This window comes from Rhinatrema bivittatum, chromosome 3, assembly GCF_901001135.1.
Source record: "Rhinatrema bivittatum chromosome 3, aRhiBiv1.1, whole genome shotgun sequence".
Lineage (NCBI taxonomy): Eukaryota > Metazoa > Chordata > Amphibia > Gymnophiona > Rhinatrematidae > Rhinatrema > Rhinatrema bivittatum.
In genome coordinates, this window is record NC_042617.1 from 18,938,639 (window position 1) to 18,958,963 (window position 20,325).

The window sequence follows — 20,325 nt, forward strand, 5'->3', positions numbered from 1 at the left end:
CAGACGACCGCATCACTGGTCTATTCTTACCAGCTCTTCATCACTGCATTACATGCAGCAAAGGCTATTTTGTGTGGTTGGGGGGGGGGGGGGGGGAAGCTATTTGCTGATGCAGCCCCTCCCCCCTTCCTGAAGTCACTTTTCTAACTTATGCACTGTCTGCCAGCAGCCCCATGTAGGAGCTGGAGATCACCCTCCAAGGCTGAGGAAGGTGCAGCTGTGAAGCACACAGACTGGATTGCAGGCAGAGAGGGTCCTCACTGCTCTCTTCAGCTTCCACCTACTGCTGTTGCTAATTTGGTGGCCAGTGGCAGAGCTGGAAAGAATAGTTAATGAAAAGAAATAGCACAAAGTGATACTTTTTTGTTTCATTGGATTAACTTAGTATCTCTCTCCTGATTTCTAGCTTTCAGGGGCTGACCCTGCCTTCCTGGGATCATCGTTAGAAGTAAATCTTAAACCCTTTGCCTGCATGCAATGCTACGTTAAGACTAGCGCCGCAACGGCCAGGGCCTTTAGAAAGTGACGCAGTGCTAACAGAGCTGGTAAATAAGGACATTTATTGCTATGCAACTGTGCATCTGAATTGTAATAAACACTGAGGGTTTGGAAGGGGGTGAAAGAGCTTGTACTCAGCCACGCACCCTCCCACTCTGTAGGACTATCTGCCCCGTGCTAGAGCTGAGAGGTCCTGTCTTCCTGCGACGCGTGTACTAAGCTCTGTCTCACATGCACAAAATGGGACACATCCTGCGGCACATCCGGCCCCCACGTCACCCAGTCCTAGAGGGGGAAGGCTCTGTATCCCACGCAGTGGGAGTGCTGAGCACCGCCGCACGTAGGGGCCTAGTTCAGATCTTCCATCCCCCAGCCAGCCTGGGAGGCACAGGGACCTCGGGGAGGGTGTGCGTCTGCCATCGCCCAACCAGGACAGCGACTGGCTGAACTCAGGGTGCACGCACAGTGGCTTCTGGAGGGAGCTGCCGTCTGCAGCCCCTGGCCTCGGCCTGTCACTATGATGTTTGGGGGCTCGGAGAGAGAGGAGGCGATGGTAATAGAAGGGAAATAAAACAAACAAACTTTCCTGGATCATTGCCCCGTAGCCCACCTGAGGCCAGTTGCAATGGCAAGGAAGTGCAGGAGGAAGTTTCTAGGCCAAAAAAACCCCAAAACTATAAGGTTACAATGGATTTGTCCACTTACACAAAGCACACAAACACAATATTACAATATATCTTTATTAAAACTGCAGAACAAAATAAATCTTAAATGATTCCAGAGTATGCGATACCATCTGACACAGAGAAAAATTAGGCTGTGTGTCCAGTTCCACCTTTAAAAATGCACACACACTTCTGACATTGCTTAATCCCCGATACCTGCCTATCAGGCCGATACAGTAAAGTGTTTGATGTGCATCCACCACCCCTTATTACTGTAAGGGGTTTAGCGTGTTGAAAACGCGTGTCCAACCCCCCCCCCCCCCCGAAACCAACAGTGCTCATCACATGCAAATACATGTTGATGAGGCTATTAGTTATGCACCCGGGATAACAAAAAAAAAAAGCGCAGCCAAGCCACACATTTTACTCTCAGAAATTAGGGCTGGCATTAAATTCTAAGCAACCCGAAAAAGTGTACAGAAAAGCAGAAAATACTGGAGGAGGAGCTAAAAATACTGGAGGAGCAGCTAAAAATGTGTAAAAAAAAAAAAGTGCCAGCCGGTCAGGTTGGGAAAATGACGCTCAATTTCACCGGCGTGCGTTTTCTAACCGATGGCTGTCAGCGGGTTCGGAAAACCGATGCTCGTAAAATTGAGCATCAGTTTCCTGAACCCGCTGACAGAGCCACCTCTCCTGGGTTTCCGCTGAGGAGGAGATGCTAGGGATTCGCTATTGTCCCTAGCGCCTCCTTTTTTAGCGCGACCCCCTCGTTTAAATACAGGATCGCGTGCCCGGGAGAGGTGTCTGGGCACGCGTTGGGAGAGTGGGTGCTCACCGCGGAGCCCCCGTTCTCCCACACGTCTTATTGTATCGGCCTGTATGTTTGTGCAGTGCATCGTTAACAAACCCTCCTCCTACCAATTCTTCCCCAAATACACTTAGTATCTCTCTCACGTACGATCTGTGTACTTATAAACGCACACAGACATGTTTTACATGGAGAGCTCTGTATTAAAACATTCTGAAGGGCCGGCGATTGCATTCATATATAAAAACATATAATCTTTATATGGAGGAAACGATGTAGGGAACAGAAATCAAGGCTAAATTTGAAGGTGGCTCATAATCTTTCAAGATGACCTGTGTAGTGAAATGAGACCTCTCCACGCAGCGCTTCCACCAGCGATGTGCAAAGTGGTGGTGAGGCGGTGGCCTGTAACGTCGCACTACATGCAGGAAGGAAAGGAGGAGAGGTGCTGCTAACGGGGCCGTCGCTCAGGAGAATGGATTAGGATGAGACATGAGACACTGCCTGGGGTCAGTGGATATCATGAGGAACTGCTGCACAAATCTAACCTGCAGAAGCTCCAGTTTGTGTCTGTGCCAGGTCCCACAAGTCCACCATTAATTCTGAGCTCCGGTGGAATAAAGGGACGGGGGAGGGCGCTAAGGATACAGAAGCCACTGCAGGGCTGGCAAAGAATTGCCAAGCGAACCTCCGAACACATTATTGCAGAACAATGTTGATCCCTGTAAGTCGTGATCTCAGCAAGGGAGACTGGGTGTGCAGGCACAGCTACAACACAGATTTAAAAGAAGGTCATTCTCAAATAGCCCGCACAGGCTAAACCCCGGGGGAGGGGATTTCTAGCCGCACACTATAGGCTTAGATCTGCTTTGAGATTTTGCAGGGGTGTGCAGAGCCCTGCATGGCATTTACACCCAGTTACAGCTGACCTTTGTGCATGTGCATTTTTTAAATCTAAAGCAGTGGGGTCCCCAACCCTGTCCTGGGGACCCCCCCCCCAGCCAGTCGGGTTTTCAGGATATCCACCATGAATATGCATGAGACACAATTTGCATGCACTGCCTTCATAAGATGCACATTTCCTCTCATGCATATTCATTGTGGATATCCTGAAAACCCGACTGCCAGGACAGGGTTGGGAACCACTGATCTAAAGTGTGCATGAAATTGTGTCCTGTGCATGCCTCCCGGGGGCTATTTACAGCCATTTTACTGCCTCTGAAACTTACTCCCAAGTCATCATATCAGAAAAGCTAAATTAGTTAGTTCGATCAATCGCCTTTTTGCAGTGAAATCAAGGGGGATGTTCAATAAAAAACATATTATACATAATCAGCAATTAGAAAAAAAAGAAATACTCCGGCAGGGTACTAATTTGTTAACTTGCGCTAGAAAAAAAAATCACAGCTCTCAGCAGCACACAGCAGGGATGGGTGTTCATTTTCATGTGTTTCAGCAGGTTGAGTGTTTAAATCTTTTATGCACATAAAACCAAATTTTATGCTAGCAAAACACATTTGGGCACAAAACTACTGAAACTGAACACAAAAAAAAAAAAGAGGAAATGGACAAACTGAATATAACATTTTGTGTGCGCATATTTAGGCGTTAAGTATGCAGATCTTAACTAGTGGTTAATAGGGTTTTATGCACAGCCACCAACATGGCACAAAATAGCTTAAGTAAAGCATTTGGATGGCCATACGTTAGGCGTTTTGCCTAAAAAGAAAAGCATACACTACCAGTATTGTCAGTATTGTGGAATTTGGTCCACTTTCAAAGAGTTAGGCACATCTGATCACAGCAAGGAAATCCTGTCCAATGACGATGTGTTAATTAGGAGGGGAGGAGCAATCCCTGGTGAAAAAGTAAATATTATGGCTGGAATGAGTGGATCCCGGCACAGTGCCCCTGAATCCTCCCCTCTACCTGATGTCTGCGACCCCTACTGAATGTAACCAAGAAACAGCACTGCAGAAATAATTCTGCAGGGAGGAGACAGGACTCCGAGATCCAGGATTATTTACCAGGAAATGTAGAGATACACAAACAGGGAAGAATGTGCCAGTTTCCCCATGGTACAGATTGCAGCACTGGGATAAACTGGTTGAACCAGGCACTTGGGATACTGATGTGCTCTCCAGATGATGTGATAAAGACAACTCTGACCAGGGAAAAGCTGGAGTGGCTCAAACCCCACAGGTCTTCTCACCACTCAATACTGTGCAGAACCACGTCATCATCTGAAATTTGTGCTACACAAATCATCAGTGCGTTAAAGCTGTCTCAAGAGCTATCTGCGTCGTCAAAGGAGGTAGGGACAAACATTATGCATCCGTAACTGAATGCAGGGGTGTAATGGCAATCATTAGATGTAGCTAATTTGTGAGGCAAGACTTCCCTTGCCATGCTGGGTCAGACTAAAGGTCCAGCAAGCCCAGTATCCTGTTTCCAGCAGCAGCCAAGCACCCAGTGGGGGAGTGCTGCCGCTGGGAACAGGAAGAGACTGTATGAATAACGCTGATGAGCAAAACATGGACACACACTGCCTATGTAATCTTGCCTTTTACCAGGAGAGCGGGCTGACATGGATTGACCCCCCCCGAAGGGCACTAAGAGCGACTGAAGTCCCCCCTTTGCCCTCCTGTCTTGCTCAGCAGCTTCACCTCCTCGATCACAATATCGTGCGTCACAGCTTTGCACATGTCGTACACGGTCAGGGCTGCCACGCCGGCGGCCACCAGCGCTTCCATCTCCACGCCCGTCTTCCCCCGGGCGCGGCACAGCGCCTCCACCACCACGGCGCAGCGGCCGGCGTCGAGCCTCAGGGAGACGTCCACCTTGCTTAAGGGGATGTTGTGGCACAGCGGGATCAGGCGGCTGGTCTCTTTGGCTCCCTGGATTCCTGCCACCTGCGCCACGGCCAGCGCGTCCCCCTTCTTCAGCTGGTTCTGCTGCACCATCCTGAAGGCCTGAGGGCCAAGGCGGACCACCGCCGAGGCGATGGCTGTCCGCAGGGAATCCGGCTTCCCACCAACGTCAACCATAGTGGCTTTGCCTTCTGCATCAATGTGCGTCAGGTGACCTGATGGTCTGCCCAGGGCGGAGGGGCGTTCCAGGCCAGAAGCACCAGTATCACAATCCTGCTCTTCTGACGACGTTTCCTCAGCTTTCCTCTGGTAAATAGTTGTAGCAATCCCTCTGGTATGTTGACAGGAAGCAGTTGTTGTCTTAAGGCACTTGGACTCCAAGCTGGAGCTCAGGTTCCTGTAGTAATTACAGTAATTTCTCAGCGGAGGAGACAGGGTCACAGCTGAGAGTTCCTGCTTGGGAGATGATGCTGGCAGGGTATCCTGCCTTGTAAACACGCTCTTCTTAAATGTTTTTATCATCTGCTTGCAGAATTCTGTGCTCTGCCGGGTTGGCCAGTGTCCCCAACTCACTTGTAGATGATCCTGCAGCGAGGCAAGGGATAGCAACGGCAGCCACAGCTCTGCTCCTGGAGAGGGAGGAGAATGGAAAATTATAAGCGATTAAAAAGGTATGAATTAACGTACAACTAATGGATGAAAATGGTGTATGCTACCTAACCCAATCCTCATGACACACTCAACCAGACGGGCTTTCAGGCTACCCACAATGAATATGCATGAGACAGATTTGCATGTAGCGTCTCCACTGCATGTGAACCTGTCTCATGCATATTCATTCTGGACACACTCATCCGATTGGCTGGGTGTGTCCTGAGGACTGGGTTGAGAACCGCTGGTCTAGATTAGACCAGTGGCTCTCAAACGTGCCCTCAGGGACACGACTAATCATCCCCAGTCAGGCTTTTCAGGAGATCCACAATGAGTGCACGAGACATATTTGCATGCACTTGGCATGCCTGGGATATATTTTCCTATTCAACATGGATCTCCTGAGAATAAGACTTGATGGGTGGCCCTTGAGGAGAGGTTTGAAATCTGCTCTTTCAGAAGCTAGCACTGCTGCGAGGAATGGGAGAAAAGGGACTGTGGCAATTGCTATGCAAGGATCGTCTTCCACTACCTCAGTTCTCCTCCTCTTAGCACATATACTGAAGGGAAGCAACGAGGCAAACAATCAAAATCACATATACACTGTCCAAAACCTCAGGTAACAGCACTCTGTACAGATCCGAGTGAGCGGCAGAGAAGCTCTCCTGCCCACCCTGTCTACATAAACCAACCAATAATTCTTATTTCCTTGTTTCTAGAATTAGCCCCAAAACGCTCCGGTTTAAATGTGACCTGCACCACACTTCTCACAGGCTTCTAGTTGGTAACAGTTTTCCTTCTGCACCTTGGAATTGCTATTTGCCAAACAGCAAGAGTGAGGCGAGAAGGACAGAGCAGATGCCGCGAACCGTCTTGTAACGTGCAGGTTATAAATACAGAGAGACATGGGGGAGGCAGGCACATAGCAATACTATTACTGGAGCAAATACTGCACTCAACAGTATCAGTGTGCACACAACAAGTGCAGCGAACCGCAGATATATTTATTGTATTATTCCAAATTGGCAACTCCACGTGTATATCTACAAGATTTTAGAAGGAAAGTCCCCCGGCACGGACCCCGTGTTTCGCCAGTTTGGAATAATACAATAAATAAACCTGAGGGACCAATAAGAAGTTCGCTGCACTTGTCCGAAGGCCCACAGCAAAGCAGGCCAGGTAAGAATGCGCCCACTTCAAAAGCAAAAGAAATTCAGAACGGTTTTATGGGCGGGGAAGAGAGTTTAATGTCTCAGCGGGACAGGTTTCTAAGAGGGCCCTGTTGCTTTGAAGGCTCTTCCCATTTTCTGATGTTAATTTGTAAAGCAAAATTCACATCTCCCTGAACGGTGAAATCTTTTTAAATAAATAGATCTTTAATAAAAGAATGGCCTCGCTAAACTGGATCCCTTAACCCACTGCTACTCTTTGAACAAGGAATGCCTCGCTCACCTTCTGTATTAACCATTCCCCTGCTGAGACCCATCGATGCATACGCACCATCCAGAGAAACATAACAAGTACTCTATACGGCAAATCCTTGTTCAGCCCGAGACCCTGAGCACAGACATAGTGCTTTACATGAGTTCCTTGATGGCCCCAGAGTGTAAGGCCTAGAGAATGGGACAAAACATGTGGAGCTCTCTATACTACTAGATGTCGATGGAGTTTAAACACTCTACTAAGTAATTTAATAAGAGTTACACGAAGGCTTTTAAATAAAAAGGCATTCCCAAGTGCCTTCTTCCCTCCGTGGAAATGAACTGCAGAAGAGGAAACCTTCTTGGATAAGAGAGCAACAAAATGGCCATCTCACTTCCCACCCAAAATGAGGACCTGTCCTTCCTAAGCACAGCTGGTAGATATGCCACACAATTACACACTGCCCTGTCCAGCAATGGGAACGCACCGTGCTCTTAGTTTAATGTGAACAGGATGGTGCTTATTATCCACAACAACACTACTTCCCTATATTTATTTATTTATTTATTTATTTATTTATTTGAGTTTTTTCTATACCGGCATTCACAGAGTTCGTATCATGTCGGTTTACATAAAACAAGGGGTGATCAATAAATTATAAACGTACATAACTATAACATGAGTATACATTTACAAAATATAACAAATTATAACAAGTGCGCAGAAAAAGCAGTTACAATAAAACAAGGATGGTTCTAACTGGGAGTAGAAGAAGAGGATGATAGAAGTTTAACAAGAAGTTTAACAAGAAGTAGAACGTGCAGTGGTTGGTAAGTCTGTATCAGTTTATTGGGTGATACTATAGTGGGAAGCTCCACGGTTTGGAGTTCAGCAATGACACTAGGATGAACACGAACTTTCACAGCGTGGACAGGACACAACATGAGGCAGCCATGACAGCTCACAGCACTCGTTCCCCTATTCCATGGTATCTTACCCAGATTTCTCAACGTAAGCTACAGAAATCAAACTTCATGCTTATCACTGATGACGTTTGACAGTTATGGGTCACAAGCTCTGTTTAGGACTCTCAAGTTTAACTTTTGTTTTGCATCTATATGCTAACTTGTTGATGGAGCACTACCACTAACCTGGCAATACATGGCAGAAAACTCCTATAGCACATTATTTATTTATTCTTTTAAATAAACATTTGTGCTGGATAAGCCTTCCAACTCATCTAAGACTTGCCACAAGGCCTGGTCACACTCCTTTAGCATTCACATTAACAGGTTCCTCTGCAAATAACTGCTGCTAGGAGTGGGCAGGCGATAAGGAGGAAACGAGGGGGAGATAAGGAGGCACCACCTAGCTTCACAGCAGGCCATGGGGTAGCTGGGTCGGTACCAGCAGGATACAACTGCCCAGAAACCAATCGGGTCAGCGCTGATAGGCTGGTGGAAGTCTGGTGCCCTCCACCCAGGTCATGAGGTGCATGTTTCGACACCAGCCTCACTAGTTTTGGTAGCTGTTTAGCGAGGCTGGGTGTTGGATTAAGGATGGGATCTTGTAAGCGCACCTTCTCAGGACAGTACAGAACCAACAAGGAGGAAACAAAAACCGGCTTGGATAAGGATTGACATCCTACAAGTGGTCAAGCTTCTATGACTGGCAGCTGAGATATATTCTTAGTGACGTGGACAGGAATAACCGGGAAGGATGAAGGGGTCAAGTGGTCTTTTGGTGCCATCGTCCACTATATTACTAGCAGACAAGTTTAACCTCTCATCCAAAAGATGGCATCTTCAGTAGCAGTGTCCACCAACACCGGAGTAAGGCGTTTTGTCAGAGAGACGTGCACTCTCCAGCAGCACCCGGCACTATCTGTGGTCTTCTTAAGAAAAGGCCGGTTCAGCCCGGCCTGGAAGAGCGTCTACAGTACACGAAGAGAGTTCAAGCTGGGCCTGTCGTTTGACCATGGCCTCTGCATTCCTGTGGCAGAAGCAGATTTAGCGGCAAGGGATGGAAAGTCTGGTTTTACGGCTGTGTTTGGTCTATTCGCATTACTTTACATGGAGCTGTGATGAAAACCCAAGGTCTCAATATTTGCTTGAACATAAATGGCTTCACTGTTTGTGCAGATGTATAAATGACTTCCTTTCAATGTTTCCTACTTCATTTCAGAACATTTTCCTTTTTCTCTCTCATTTCATGTCTTCTGTCCCCTCCTCCTCACCCATCTGTCTTTTCCCTTCCCAAAAGGTGCCCCCTTTTGTCCTCCAGTCTCTTCTTCTCCTGCTTCATCTCTGCCCTTCAGTCTACTATCCCTTCCTCCCCCCTCCCCACCAAAAGAGGCTACTGTTATCTTACAGTCTCCAGCCTCTCCCCACCCCCCGCCCAATCCCAGACTACTGCTCCCACCTCTCACCTGCCTCCCTCATCCCTAGGCTGCTGCTGTCTTCTTCTCTTCCTTCATCACGTTGCTACCTCTCCTGCCCCCCCCCCCCCTCTGTGTTTTTGTCTCCTCATTCCTGCCCCTATCAGCCTCGACTGAAAAGCAGCTCCTGCCACCTCCTCTTCCCTGCCGATACTCCGGTGGCTCTACCTGCGTGGAATCAGGTGGTTCTGGTAATGAAACAAGCTGCTGACGGCACCATGCGACTCGCAGAGCGCCAACCAGCGAGACAGGAGCGTTATGAGGGAGGCGAGAGAGGGGCACGCGGGCTACGGAGAAGGGGGCAGCTATGACCTCTGGTGGGGTGAGGAATTTGCAGGAGCAAAGATGAGGAGGGAGGGAGGGGGAGCAGGATAGTGGTGGCCTGTGGCGCACGGTGGTTGGGGAGGGGAGAGGTTGGCAGCAGCCCGAGGATGGGAGTTGAGCAGATATTTCCACATTATCGCCGAAGACTTAGGAGACCCTCAAAGTACAGATGACGACTAACGCTTAAGTCCTCTACCCAACTGGCCGGGTTCGTGGGTCCTGGGTGGAGAGCAGGAGGAGGAGAAGTGGGCTCAGCAGACTTCCTCCCCAGGTCTTGGCCGCCTTTGGTTTCTGCATTAGTGGGACAGCTGTCAGAAAGAGGTGATTGGTAGTGGGATAAGGGGGGTGGGGGGACGGGGACAGAGCAAAGGAAGCGAGGAAGAGGAGGGGAAAACAATCTGAAGCAATTACCTCGCCTTACGTTTCCCCAACTGCCGATCCTGAACAATAATCTTTACATTTCCAAGCAAGCATCAAGATTGCAGGGTCAAACGTTTTCCCAGATGGACGATGACTGTTTCATTCTTCCCTTTCTTGGACTTCCTGACCTTTGGATGACGTGCGTTTCAAACTGGGAGAGCCACAGGAGCCAATTTGGCAGGGAGCACTGCTACTGTAGCACAGATCGACCTTCCTGCAGGATGCCCGTCTCTCTATGGCTCTCCCGAGCCCCCTCCCCCGCACGGCCTGACCCCCAGGGCTAGGACTTGGCTACGAGCAGGAAGAGCAGCACGGAAGCGTGGAACTCATCCATGACCGGCTGAAAAAGGGCCGCACCAACAGCCTCCCATTTGCACTGGCAAACCTTTTGATATTTAGAAAAACACCACACACCGTCTTGTCCTGAAGAACAGAAGAGCGCTACAAAAGCTCGGCTTTCCTAAGGCGCGTTTCACCTGGCACGGCATCAGAGAACACGAAAGCAAGGGCCGTGGTTCCTTCACCTCTGACAAACACATTCTTTGAAAGTAATATAATTTGGTTATTACGAGAAGCTGCACTTCTGAGACCTTGCTCTGGCTGTCACAGCAGTCGCTTGTTTTCAACAGGGCTCTAGGAGCGCTGGGAGATAAAAGCGATTTGTCAAAAGTTAAAAAAAATAATAAATCAGGTGCGAAGCCTTGGGAACACGAATTGAAGAATCTTCTCCGCCACCGACTCTGAGTCCAGGCTCCTGGGTCACTACTGGGCCAGCCCCGCGCCTCAAAGGGCTTAGAAAGACTTCTGCTGGTGAACGAACCGGGCAGTCCTGATTTTGCGCTGCTCTCTGGTCCCGGGGCTCGCTGCACGGCGAGCAGTCAGTCTGACCGCAGCTTCTCTGCGCCTCAGCGTCATGGAAAAGAAACCCCAGCAGCAGCAGCAGCGCCAAAGAAAGCGGGCAAGCTGGTAGAAAAGTAGTGACGGGCTTCGCACCTTCACTTCGCACCATGTTTCGCACTTCGCTTCGCACCATGTTTTCCAAGTTCTATAACCTTGTTATATGTACCGCCTCTTGGCATTATTTTTATGTTTCAATGTAAACCGATGTGATCTGTATTTTAATACAGGAACACCGGTATATAAAAATCTAAAAATAAATAAATAAACCTTCTCTCCCACGGGTAACACGGTGCAAGAGAAGGATTTCAAAATAAAATACCCGCGTGTACCTTCCCTTCTCCGCCTCTCTCGGAGATGGAAAAAACACACACACACTAAAATTATCAGCGATGCGGCTACAGGCCTTCGATCATTGTCCTCGCGACAATATAAAAAGGAAACTGAGGAACCACTGAGCGGGAAGACACAAAATGAGAGCCGGTGCAGAACCAAGAGTAACTCCACAAGGCTAGGAGTCAGGATCCCACCTCCATCAGTATCTATCGCTACCCCCTAGCCCAGGGAGGGCGAACTCCAGTCCTCCAGTGCCACAAACAGGCCAGGCTTTCGGGATACCCACAGTGGAGGCAGAGAGCATGTAAATCTCTCTCATGCATATTCACTGTGGATATCCTGAAAACCTGGCCTGTTTGTGGCCCTCGAGGACCGGAGTTCGCCATCACTGCCCTAGTCTGACCCCAACCAGTCTCTCTCAATCCTCCCACCCTGGCTCCATCAGTCTCTGTCCTCCTCTCAGTCCCCTCACCAAACTCTCTCTCTCTCTCTCTCAATCTCCCCAGCGTCCTTCACCCAGCTCTCCACCAGTCTCTCTCAATCCCCCCCCCCACCTGTACCACTCAATGTCTCTCCCAAGCCTCCCACCACTCTCTCTTGCTCTCAGTTCCCTCACCCTGTGCTCAGCAGTCTCTTTCTGTTCCCCATCTCTCAATCCCTCCCCCCACTTTTTCTCACATCCCTCAACCTGTCTGTGTCTTTCAATCCTTCCACCATCTCCACCAGTTTGTTTTCCAACTCCCAACCCTCTCCCCACAAGTCCCCCTTTACCCAATCTCTTCATCCTCCATCCTGTCCCCAGTCTGCATTGGTCCTCCCCACTCACTTGCCATCAATCTCTCTCAATCCCTCCACCTCCTGCCCTAGCACATCCTCCACCCCCCACACAAGAACAATGACGGAGGCTCAGTGGCCCTAACAGAACCCCTTCCACCCCACCCCTTCTGCTACTTAAACCCCCATCTCCCCACCCGCTGTCCAGCAACCCTATCCCCCTGCTCCACACGCTCCGCCTCTTCCCTGCCCTCCCATACACTTTCCTCCCCCACCCTCTACCCAGCACCTCCCCGCCTGTCCTGGGCAGTGCAGTTGCTATGGGGACAGTAGGGCAAGAGCTACGTTTTGCACATGAAAGAGCCACAGGTTGCCCATCCCTTCTCCAACATGTCCTGACTCGCGTTTCACATCTGTCCCAGGACTGTCAGGAGTTCTTTGCCTTGCATTCGCTGGAGTTATTTTCTGAATCCTCACTGCAACTACCTTGCCAAGCTCCGATAATGCTTTACTATGCGAGTGGATTTAACACAACATGCGTATGCTTTCTGTGACTAAAGAAGAACAATCTGTTTCCTGAACAGCTCTGCCAAATTGATTTTGTAAATATGTTTGCAAGGTATTTCCTGCAAAATGCAGAATTGCAGACACTGTTCCAGAAAGGAATTTGCAGTTAATGCGCACAGCATACACACAACCTACTCTGCAAGTATAAAGAGCAAGTAGGTCATACATTATTGCATTAAAAAAGATACAGTGGAACTAGAAAAGCTACTGGGAAGTGTGACCAACATGCTAAAGGGGATGGAACGGCTCGGGTCCCCATGAGGAAAGGCCAAGCTCTTCAGACCGAGAGAAGATTTAGAGGTGTTATGGATAAAGGACAAGACACACGTCCAGTGCCCTGAAAACAAGAGGTCTATAAAATCATAAGCGGGGTGGAACGAATAAATAAGGAATGTTTATTTACCCTTTCCAATAGGATTATGACTAGGGAATAATCCATGAAGAACATAAGAAACTGACATATTGGGTCAGACCAAAAGGTCCATCAAACCCATCATCCTTTTTCCAACAGTGGCCAATCCAGAATAGAGGTACCCAAACAATAAATACATTTCATGCTACTAATGCCGGAAATAAATAGTGGCTACTCCATAAGCCTACTTGGTTAATAGTTTATTTATTTATTTATTTATTTATTTTTAATTTTTATATACCGAAGTTCTTGTAGGGACTACAAATCAATCCGGTTTACATAAAACGAAGAACTGCTCAACAGAGAGCGGAGCTTTACATGGAACCGAGGAACATATGGAACAGTATAACTGATTGACAATTTAACATAGTGCTAAATAAAGTAATAATAGTTTAACTGGAAATAAATAAAGCAATATAATATTTTATAAAGACAGTTTAACTGTTCCAGAAACGTATCCAAACCTTTTTTTAAACACAGCTACACTAACCACCTTAACCACATCCTCCGGCAATGAATTCCAGAGCCTAACTGTGCCTTGTGTGAAAAATAATTTTCTACGGTTTTAAATGTGCTACTTTAGAAGGACAGGGGGCACTGCATGAAGTTAACAAGTAGCTCATTTAAAACAAATCAAATAAAATTCTTTTTCACTCAGTGCATAATTAAGCTCACGAATTCATTGCCAGAGGATGTGGTTACAGCAGTTAGTGTAAATGAGTTTAAAAAAGATTTGGATAGGTTCCAAGAGGATAAATCCATAAACTGCTATTATGGTAATTAATAAGCAATAGTAGCTTGTGATCTGTCTAATGTTTGGGTACTTGCCAGGTACTTGTGACTTGGATTGGCCACTGTTGGAAACAGGAAGCTGGGCTTGATGGACCCTTGGTCTGACCTAGTATGGCAAATCTTATGATATGTTCTTATACTGAACACATAAAACGATTAACAAAATAAGATTGCCAGACACTCTTCACAGTCCTCCAGAGAATGACAGACACCGTTCATTGCTGGCTCAGAAAATAGCAGCTTTCATCGTCACAGCTCCTAGCACATTCAGGCTCTGTAAATAAATGGAGGTCAAGATAGACTCAAACAACATCTGAGAAATGCCTTTGTATTGCTCCATGGTGAGGGCGCACCTTCAGTACTGATTGCAGTTCTATTTACTGCATCTCAAAAAAGATAGAGTTGCATTGGAAAAGGTTCAGAGAAGGGCAACCAAAATGATAAAGGGGAATGGAACAGCTCCCCTATGAGGAAAGGCTGAAGAGGTTAGGGCTATTCAGCTTGGGGAAGAGATGGCTGAGGGGGGATACGATAGAGGTCTATAAAATCGAGTGGAATAGAATGGGTACATGTAAATTGGTTAATTATCCATATTAAAAAAAATACAAAGACTAGTGGGCATTCCATGAAGTTAGTAAGTGGCACATTGAAAACAAATCAGAGAAAATTATTTTTCATTTAACACACAATTAAGCTCTAGAACTCATTGCCAGTGAATGGGATTAAGGCAGTTAGCACAATTGGGTTTAAAAAAAGGTTTGGACAAGTTCCTGGAGGAGATGTCCATAAACTGTTATTAACCAAGTAGATTTAGAGAAGAGCCACTACTTATCAACTGTCCAACAGTAGCATGGGATCTATCTAATGCTTGGGATCCTGCCAGGCTCTTATGGCCTGGATTGGCCACTGTTGGAAGCAGGATGCTGGGCTTGATGGACCCTCGGTCTGACCCAGTATGGAAACTTCTTATCTTCATATGAGGTTAAAATGACCTCTATGAAGCAAGAGCTTTTTGGAATGGTCTGCCTTTAGATCTGCAACAGGAATCACTTTTTTTTTTTTTTATTACTTTCTTTAAGATGAAGTCACGGCTGTTCGTGCAAACCTTTGGAGCTTAGTTCAGTTGGGTGTATACAATTACACAGCTGGTTAGTCTGGATTTAGTGTAGTTTATTATCATCATCACTGGTTTAGCATTTGGAGTTATGCTGGAGATTAGGGTTGTTTAGTTGGGGAGAGTGGGTAAGGATTGATGGAGATGTTTAATTTGAGATTAAGTTGTATTGTATACGGGGGCGTTTTCTTTTTTTTTTTAAACTATATCATTTATTTTGCTTATTGTAATTCACTCCAGGCTTTTTTTGAAGGAACAGGAAGATATGAAATTGAAATAACCTTTAGCTTGCCACCCTTCACCCACGCTTAAGCTCACTTACTAAAAGTAACAAGCTGCCAGTCTGTTTGGCAAGGCCAGCGTAAACTCTGCCAGCACTTGAAAGGGCACGGAGACAGCTCAAACTACGTCTTGGCTAAGAACACAGTACAGGGTCTGGGCCATGAGCCAAGCACTGTCTCAGAATCTGCACAATATGGAGAAAGTCTCTCTTACCTGATCATTTCCTTTCCTTGATTCCTGCTATACCAGCCCAGATGCAAGGTCCCTCCCCCCCTCCCCCGTGAGCAGATGGAGACAGGAGACCCAGATTTTCCTGTGACACGCCATCATCCTATACATACAGCGATGCAGCCCAGCCAAAGCCAGTAATAACTAGAAAGTATCCATCAGAACCTTTTTTTTTCAATATAAGAATCCTCTCAGCAAAACCTCTTCCCAGCACAGATAGAACAGTATAAAAGATAAGAATAGGAATACTCTAAAAGGAGTGCTTACATAATAATAACTCAGGAACTTTCTGGGATGAAACAAGAAGAATAAAGAAATATATATTACAGACCTCTAACGTCTAGGACTGCTGTAGCAGGAATCAAGGAAAGGAAATCATCAGGTAAGAACAGATTTCTCTTTCCCTGTCATCCTGCTATACCAGTCCAGATGTATGGGAAGTACTCAAGCCTAATTAAGGAAGACATCAGGGCCACTTTGAGAACTGCAGCAGCTTCTTTGGAATATAGATCCAATCTGTAATGCTTCATAAAGGTGTGTAAGGATGACCAAGTGGCCGCCTTACAAATGTCACAAACTCTGCCTATGATGATGCTTGAGTTCTCTTAGAGCGAGAATGAAGACCTTCAGGAACGTTTCGACCCTTCAGGATATCGCCTGATAAAACTGTTTCTTTAATCCACCTAGCCAAAGTCACTTTAGAGGCTGCTTCTTCCTTGCACGGACCCCCATACAGCACAAACAGCTTATCTAATCTCTGAAAAGAATTAGTAACTTCCAAGTATCGCAAGAAGGCTTGATGAATATCTAGAAATAAAGATCTCTCTTTACTTTGACTTTCATTTCTAGAGAAGGCCGGCAGAGATACACAGCTTGATTAAAAAAAAAAGGGACAGGTCAGAGACTGAATGTGGTGAAAAACACAAAAATGGACTCTGCATGACAAACCCTGCAACTCCAAAATATGGCTGGCTGAACAAATAGCTACCAAAAGACCATTTTCAGAGAAATACCGTTCAGCGATGCCTGCTTAAGAGGCTCAAATGGAGAAATCTACCAAGGCCTGAAAAACAAGATTCAAATTCCACTGGGGGGCTGAATGTGCCTTTCCCTTCAAAGAAAAACATGAAATATCTGGGTGGGAGGCAACAGAGAAACCTTGCCCCTAAAACAGGAGACAGCTGCTAGTTGAACCTTGAGAAACTTGAGGGCTAAACCCTTATCCAAACCTCTCTGTAAAGCTAAAAAAATGATGGAAACCTCTGCTTGCCATGGAGAGATTAACCACTCTCTATAAACCTCAAAGGCGCGCCACTCACTAACATAAGCCACTGAAGTACAATTCTTCTGTGCCTTCAGAGGAAGAGTACCCTTTATGTAACCGCAACCTATGAAGAGCAAAGCCATTAAGACAAAAAGGAGCCAGATCTTCCATGATAATCGGTCCCTGTACTAATGGATCCTGTGACTCGCAAAATTTCAAAGGAGAATCGACTGGAAGATTCATGAGATCTGCCTACCAAGGTCATCAATCTTTTTCTTAAAAAACAAAAAAAAAACTTTACTCAGAAGGTGGGGAGGGAGGAGAGAGCCTTTTGGGAGGATCCGTCGAATTAAACATACCCCCAACTCAAGTGAACCCCCAAGAGAGGCCAGGAGTATCTCAAATTGAGTTTTCTAAACCAGTGACCCAGCCGCCTGGCCCCAGGAGTACTGGCACAGCGAGCTGCTCCACAACAAAGAACTCCACCAGGATGAACAAGTCAAACACGTAGGAGCAAGAGTCCTGCTGCATCACACCAGATGTCCTAGCGTCTACTGGAGGCAGAGAATACTGGCTTTTCCCGGGCTGCATCACTGTATATACAGGATGATGTCACTGGAAAAGCTGTGTCCTCTGTCTCTATCTGCTGGGGAACAAACCCTTGAATCTGGACTGGTATAGCAAGGTGACAAGGAAAGGGAGATTAATGCCCTGCCACCCAACCCCTACTGGGAACACGAAGACATGACGACCAGTGCCAAAGAAGGAGAACCAACTTCCTCCTAAAACACCAAACCACAGTGAAATCTATCAGCCAACATTACCTCAGGTAATGTCTAGCTTTTTTTTTTTTTTTTTTAAAGCAAATGTCTAAAAATTGCAAGTAGAAACAATCTCAGCCAACAGATGTCACTGAAATCTTGGGCTATTTTATATAATCATAACACACCTGAAAAACATTGATTTTAAAGTGCTTCTCAAAAAATATGAAAAAATGAGTACATTAACTTGGCTTAAGCTGCTGCAGCATTGCAAATTACAGTGAAACTCGACATTTGAGATCCGCACGTTAGTGAGAGTTTTTGATGCTTAATAAGCTAAGTTCATTTACCCTATCATCATATTTCTTTTTAACATATCACTTTCCGAGAATCACTTTAAAATCAGGGTTTAGGCACGCAAGTGTTTTTTTTCAAGTGTGCTATGATTATATAAAATAGCCCAACATTTCAGTGACATCTGTTGGCCGATATATGAACGAACATTGTTTCTACTTGCAATTTTTGCTAAAAAAAAAAAAAAAAAAGCTAAAACTAGTGAAACATTTTGTTTATAAAATGCTTCTCTGGACTTTGTGGTACTCTGACATTCTTCAATGGAACAAGAGATTCATTTTTTCCCCTACTATATAGTTTCCGTATAGATCTAGAGCACAGGGCTGATTTTACACATAGCCTGGACATGCAACATTTGTTACATGATTGGGGAGCCTCAGCAACCACATTTTCTAATGAATTAACAGGATGGGAATTTCTAGTGGAACGTATATGATACATTCAAGCCGAATTTCACTATCTTTAACATCTTTGGCTGAGGCTCATATGTCAAATGAAGGAACAAGGTGTTGAGGAAGTTGTAAAGGACAGGGCAGAAACACCACAAATACAAATGCTTAGTAAAAATATGTTTTGTCAATCATGTCAATCTTGAAAAAGTTGAAATATACTAATCCTGCAAAACGGAGAATTTTTAAAATATATTTTTTACAAATTATTTGTTAGCAAAAAGCCTGCGAGGGAGTCAGTTGGGCTGCTAGATGACCGAGAAGCAAAAAAGGTGGTCAGGAAGGACAAGGAAATAGCAGAAAAACTGAATGAATTCTTTGCCTTGGTCTTTATGGAGGAGGATGTTGGGAATACACCTGAAATATTATTTAATAGTAGAGACTCTCAGCAACTAAAACAAATATTTGTGACAATGGAGGATGTAATAGATCACATCAACAAACTAAAGAGAAACAAATCACCAGGACCAGATGGCATCTACCCCAGAGCTCTAAAAGAACTAAAAACATGAAATTGCTAACCTGTTGCTAGTAATCTGTAACCTTTCATTTAAAGCAGCCACAATTCCTGAAGAATGGAAGGTAGCCAATGTGATGCCGATTTTTATTAAGGAATGATTTGGGAAACTACAGACGGGTGAGGCCGACATTAGTTACAGGTAAAATGGTAGCAGCCATTCTTCAAAACAAAACCACTGGCCAAAAAGGCAGTTAATAAATTGAAATAAATAAATATAGACAAACATGGCTTGATAGGGAAGAGACAACATGGTTTTAGCAAGGGGAAATCTTGTCTTACCAATCTTTTAGAATTTTTGGAAAGTGTAAAACAGATAACGGCAAACCAGATGATTTGGATTTTCAGAAGGCATTTGACAATGTCCTCCTTGACAGACTCCTCAGGAAATTACAAAGTCATGGGATAAGAAGCAAATTTCTATTGTGGTTTGGTGATTGGTTAAAAGACAAACACAGAGGGCAGGACTAAGTGCTCAGTTTTCCAAATGGCTTGGTTATTAGTGGAGTGGCACAGGGATCGGTACCAGGACCTGTGCTGTTTAACAATATTCATAAATAATCTGGAAAAGGTGATTACAAGTGCGGTGATCAAATGTTCAGGCCACACAAAATCATTCAAATTTGTTAAAACAGAAGCGGATTGTAAGGAACTGCAGAAGGACCTTGTGAGATCAGGAGCCTGGGCACCTGAATGGCAGATAAAATGTAATCTGGATGCACATAGGATAAAATAATCCCAACTGCAGGTACACGATGCTGAGTTTTGTACCAGAAGTCATTACCCCGGAAAGGGATCTTGGAGTCCTTGTGGACAGAACATTGAAATCCCTGGCTCCGTGCGTGGCAGCGGTCAATAAAGCCAAAAAGAATATCCAGAATGATCTGAAAAGGGAGGGAGAATAAAACGGGAAATATCACATTGCCTCTGTGTCGAGCCATGACGCGACCTCACCTTGGAGTATTGCCTGCACTTCTGGTTGCCCCATCTGAAGGAAGACACAGCAGAACTGGAAAAGGTGCAGATGAAGGAGCAGCCAAAATGATAAAGGGAATGGAACAGCTCCCCTGTGATGAGTGGATACTCAGGTTAGGGCTCTTCAGCCTGGAACAGAGACGGCCGAGAGGGGACAGGACAGAGGTTTATATAATCATGAGTGGGGTGGAACGGGTAAATAAAGGAGGGTTATTCACCCTTTCAAATAAAACCAGGGGACGCTCCATGACACTAACAACCAGCAGATTCAAAACCAATGTAGAAATTGTTTTTTCACTCAGCGCACTAAAAACTCACATAGAGGGATTTAAAAAAGGTTTGGACAAGCTCGTGGAGGAAAAGTCCATCACACCTTATTAGCCAGGTAGTCTTGGGAAAGCCATTGCTCTCCCTGGGAGTGAGTAACAGGAATCAGATGTAGCGGCAGGCAAGAGCTTGGGATAAACACAGAGGATCCGTAGAAATGAAGGTAAGGGGATCACCTGCA

At 45.9% G+C, this 20,325-nt stretch overlaps 1 protein-coding gene across 1 annotated transcript in view; it reads right to left on the reverse strand.

Moving 5' to 3' along the window:
• Positions 1 to 1,222: 1,222 nt before the first annotated feature.
• MOCS1 (molybdenum cofactor synthesis 1) overlaps positions 1,223 to 20,325 on the reverse strand; it is a 103,202-nt gene continuing 84,099 nt past the window's right edge. Inside the window, 1 exon segment of the mRNA XM_029592933.1 lies at positions 1,223 to 5,470. Coding sequence (XP_029448793.1) covers positions 4,584 to 5,470 — 887 coding nt within the window. The 3' untranslated portion in view covers positions 1,223 to 4,583.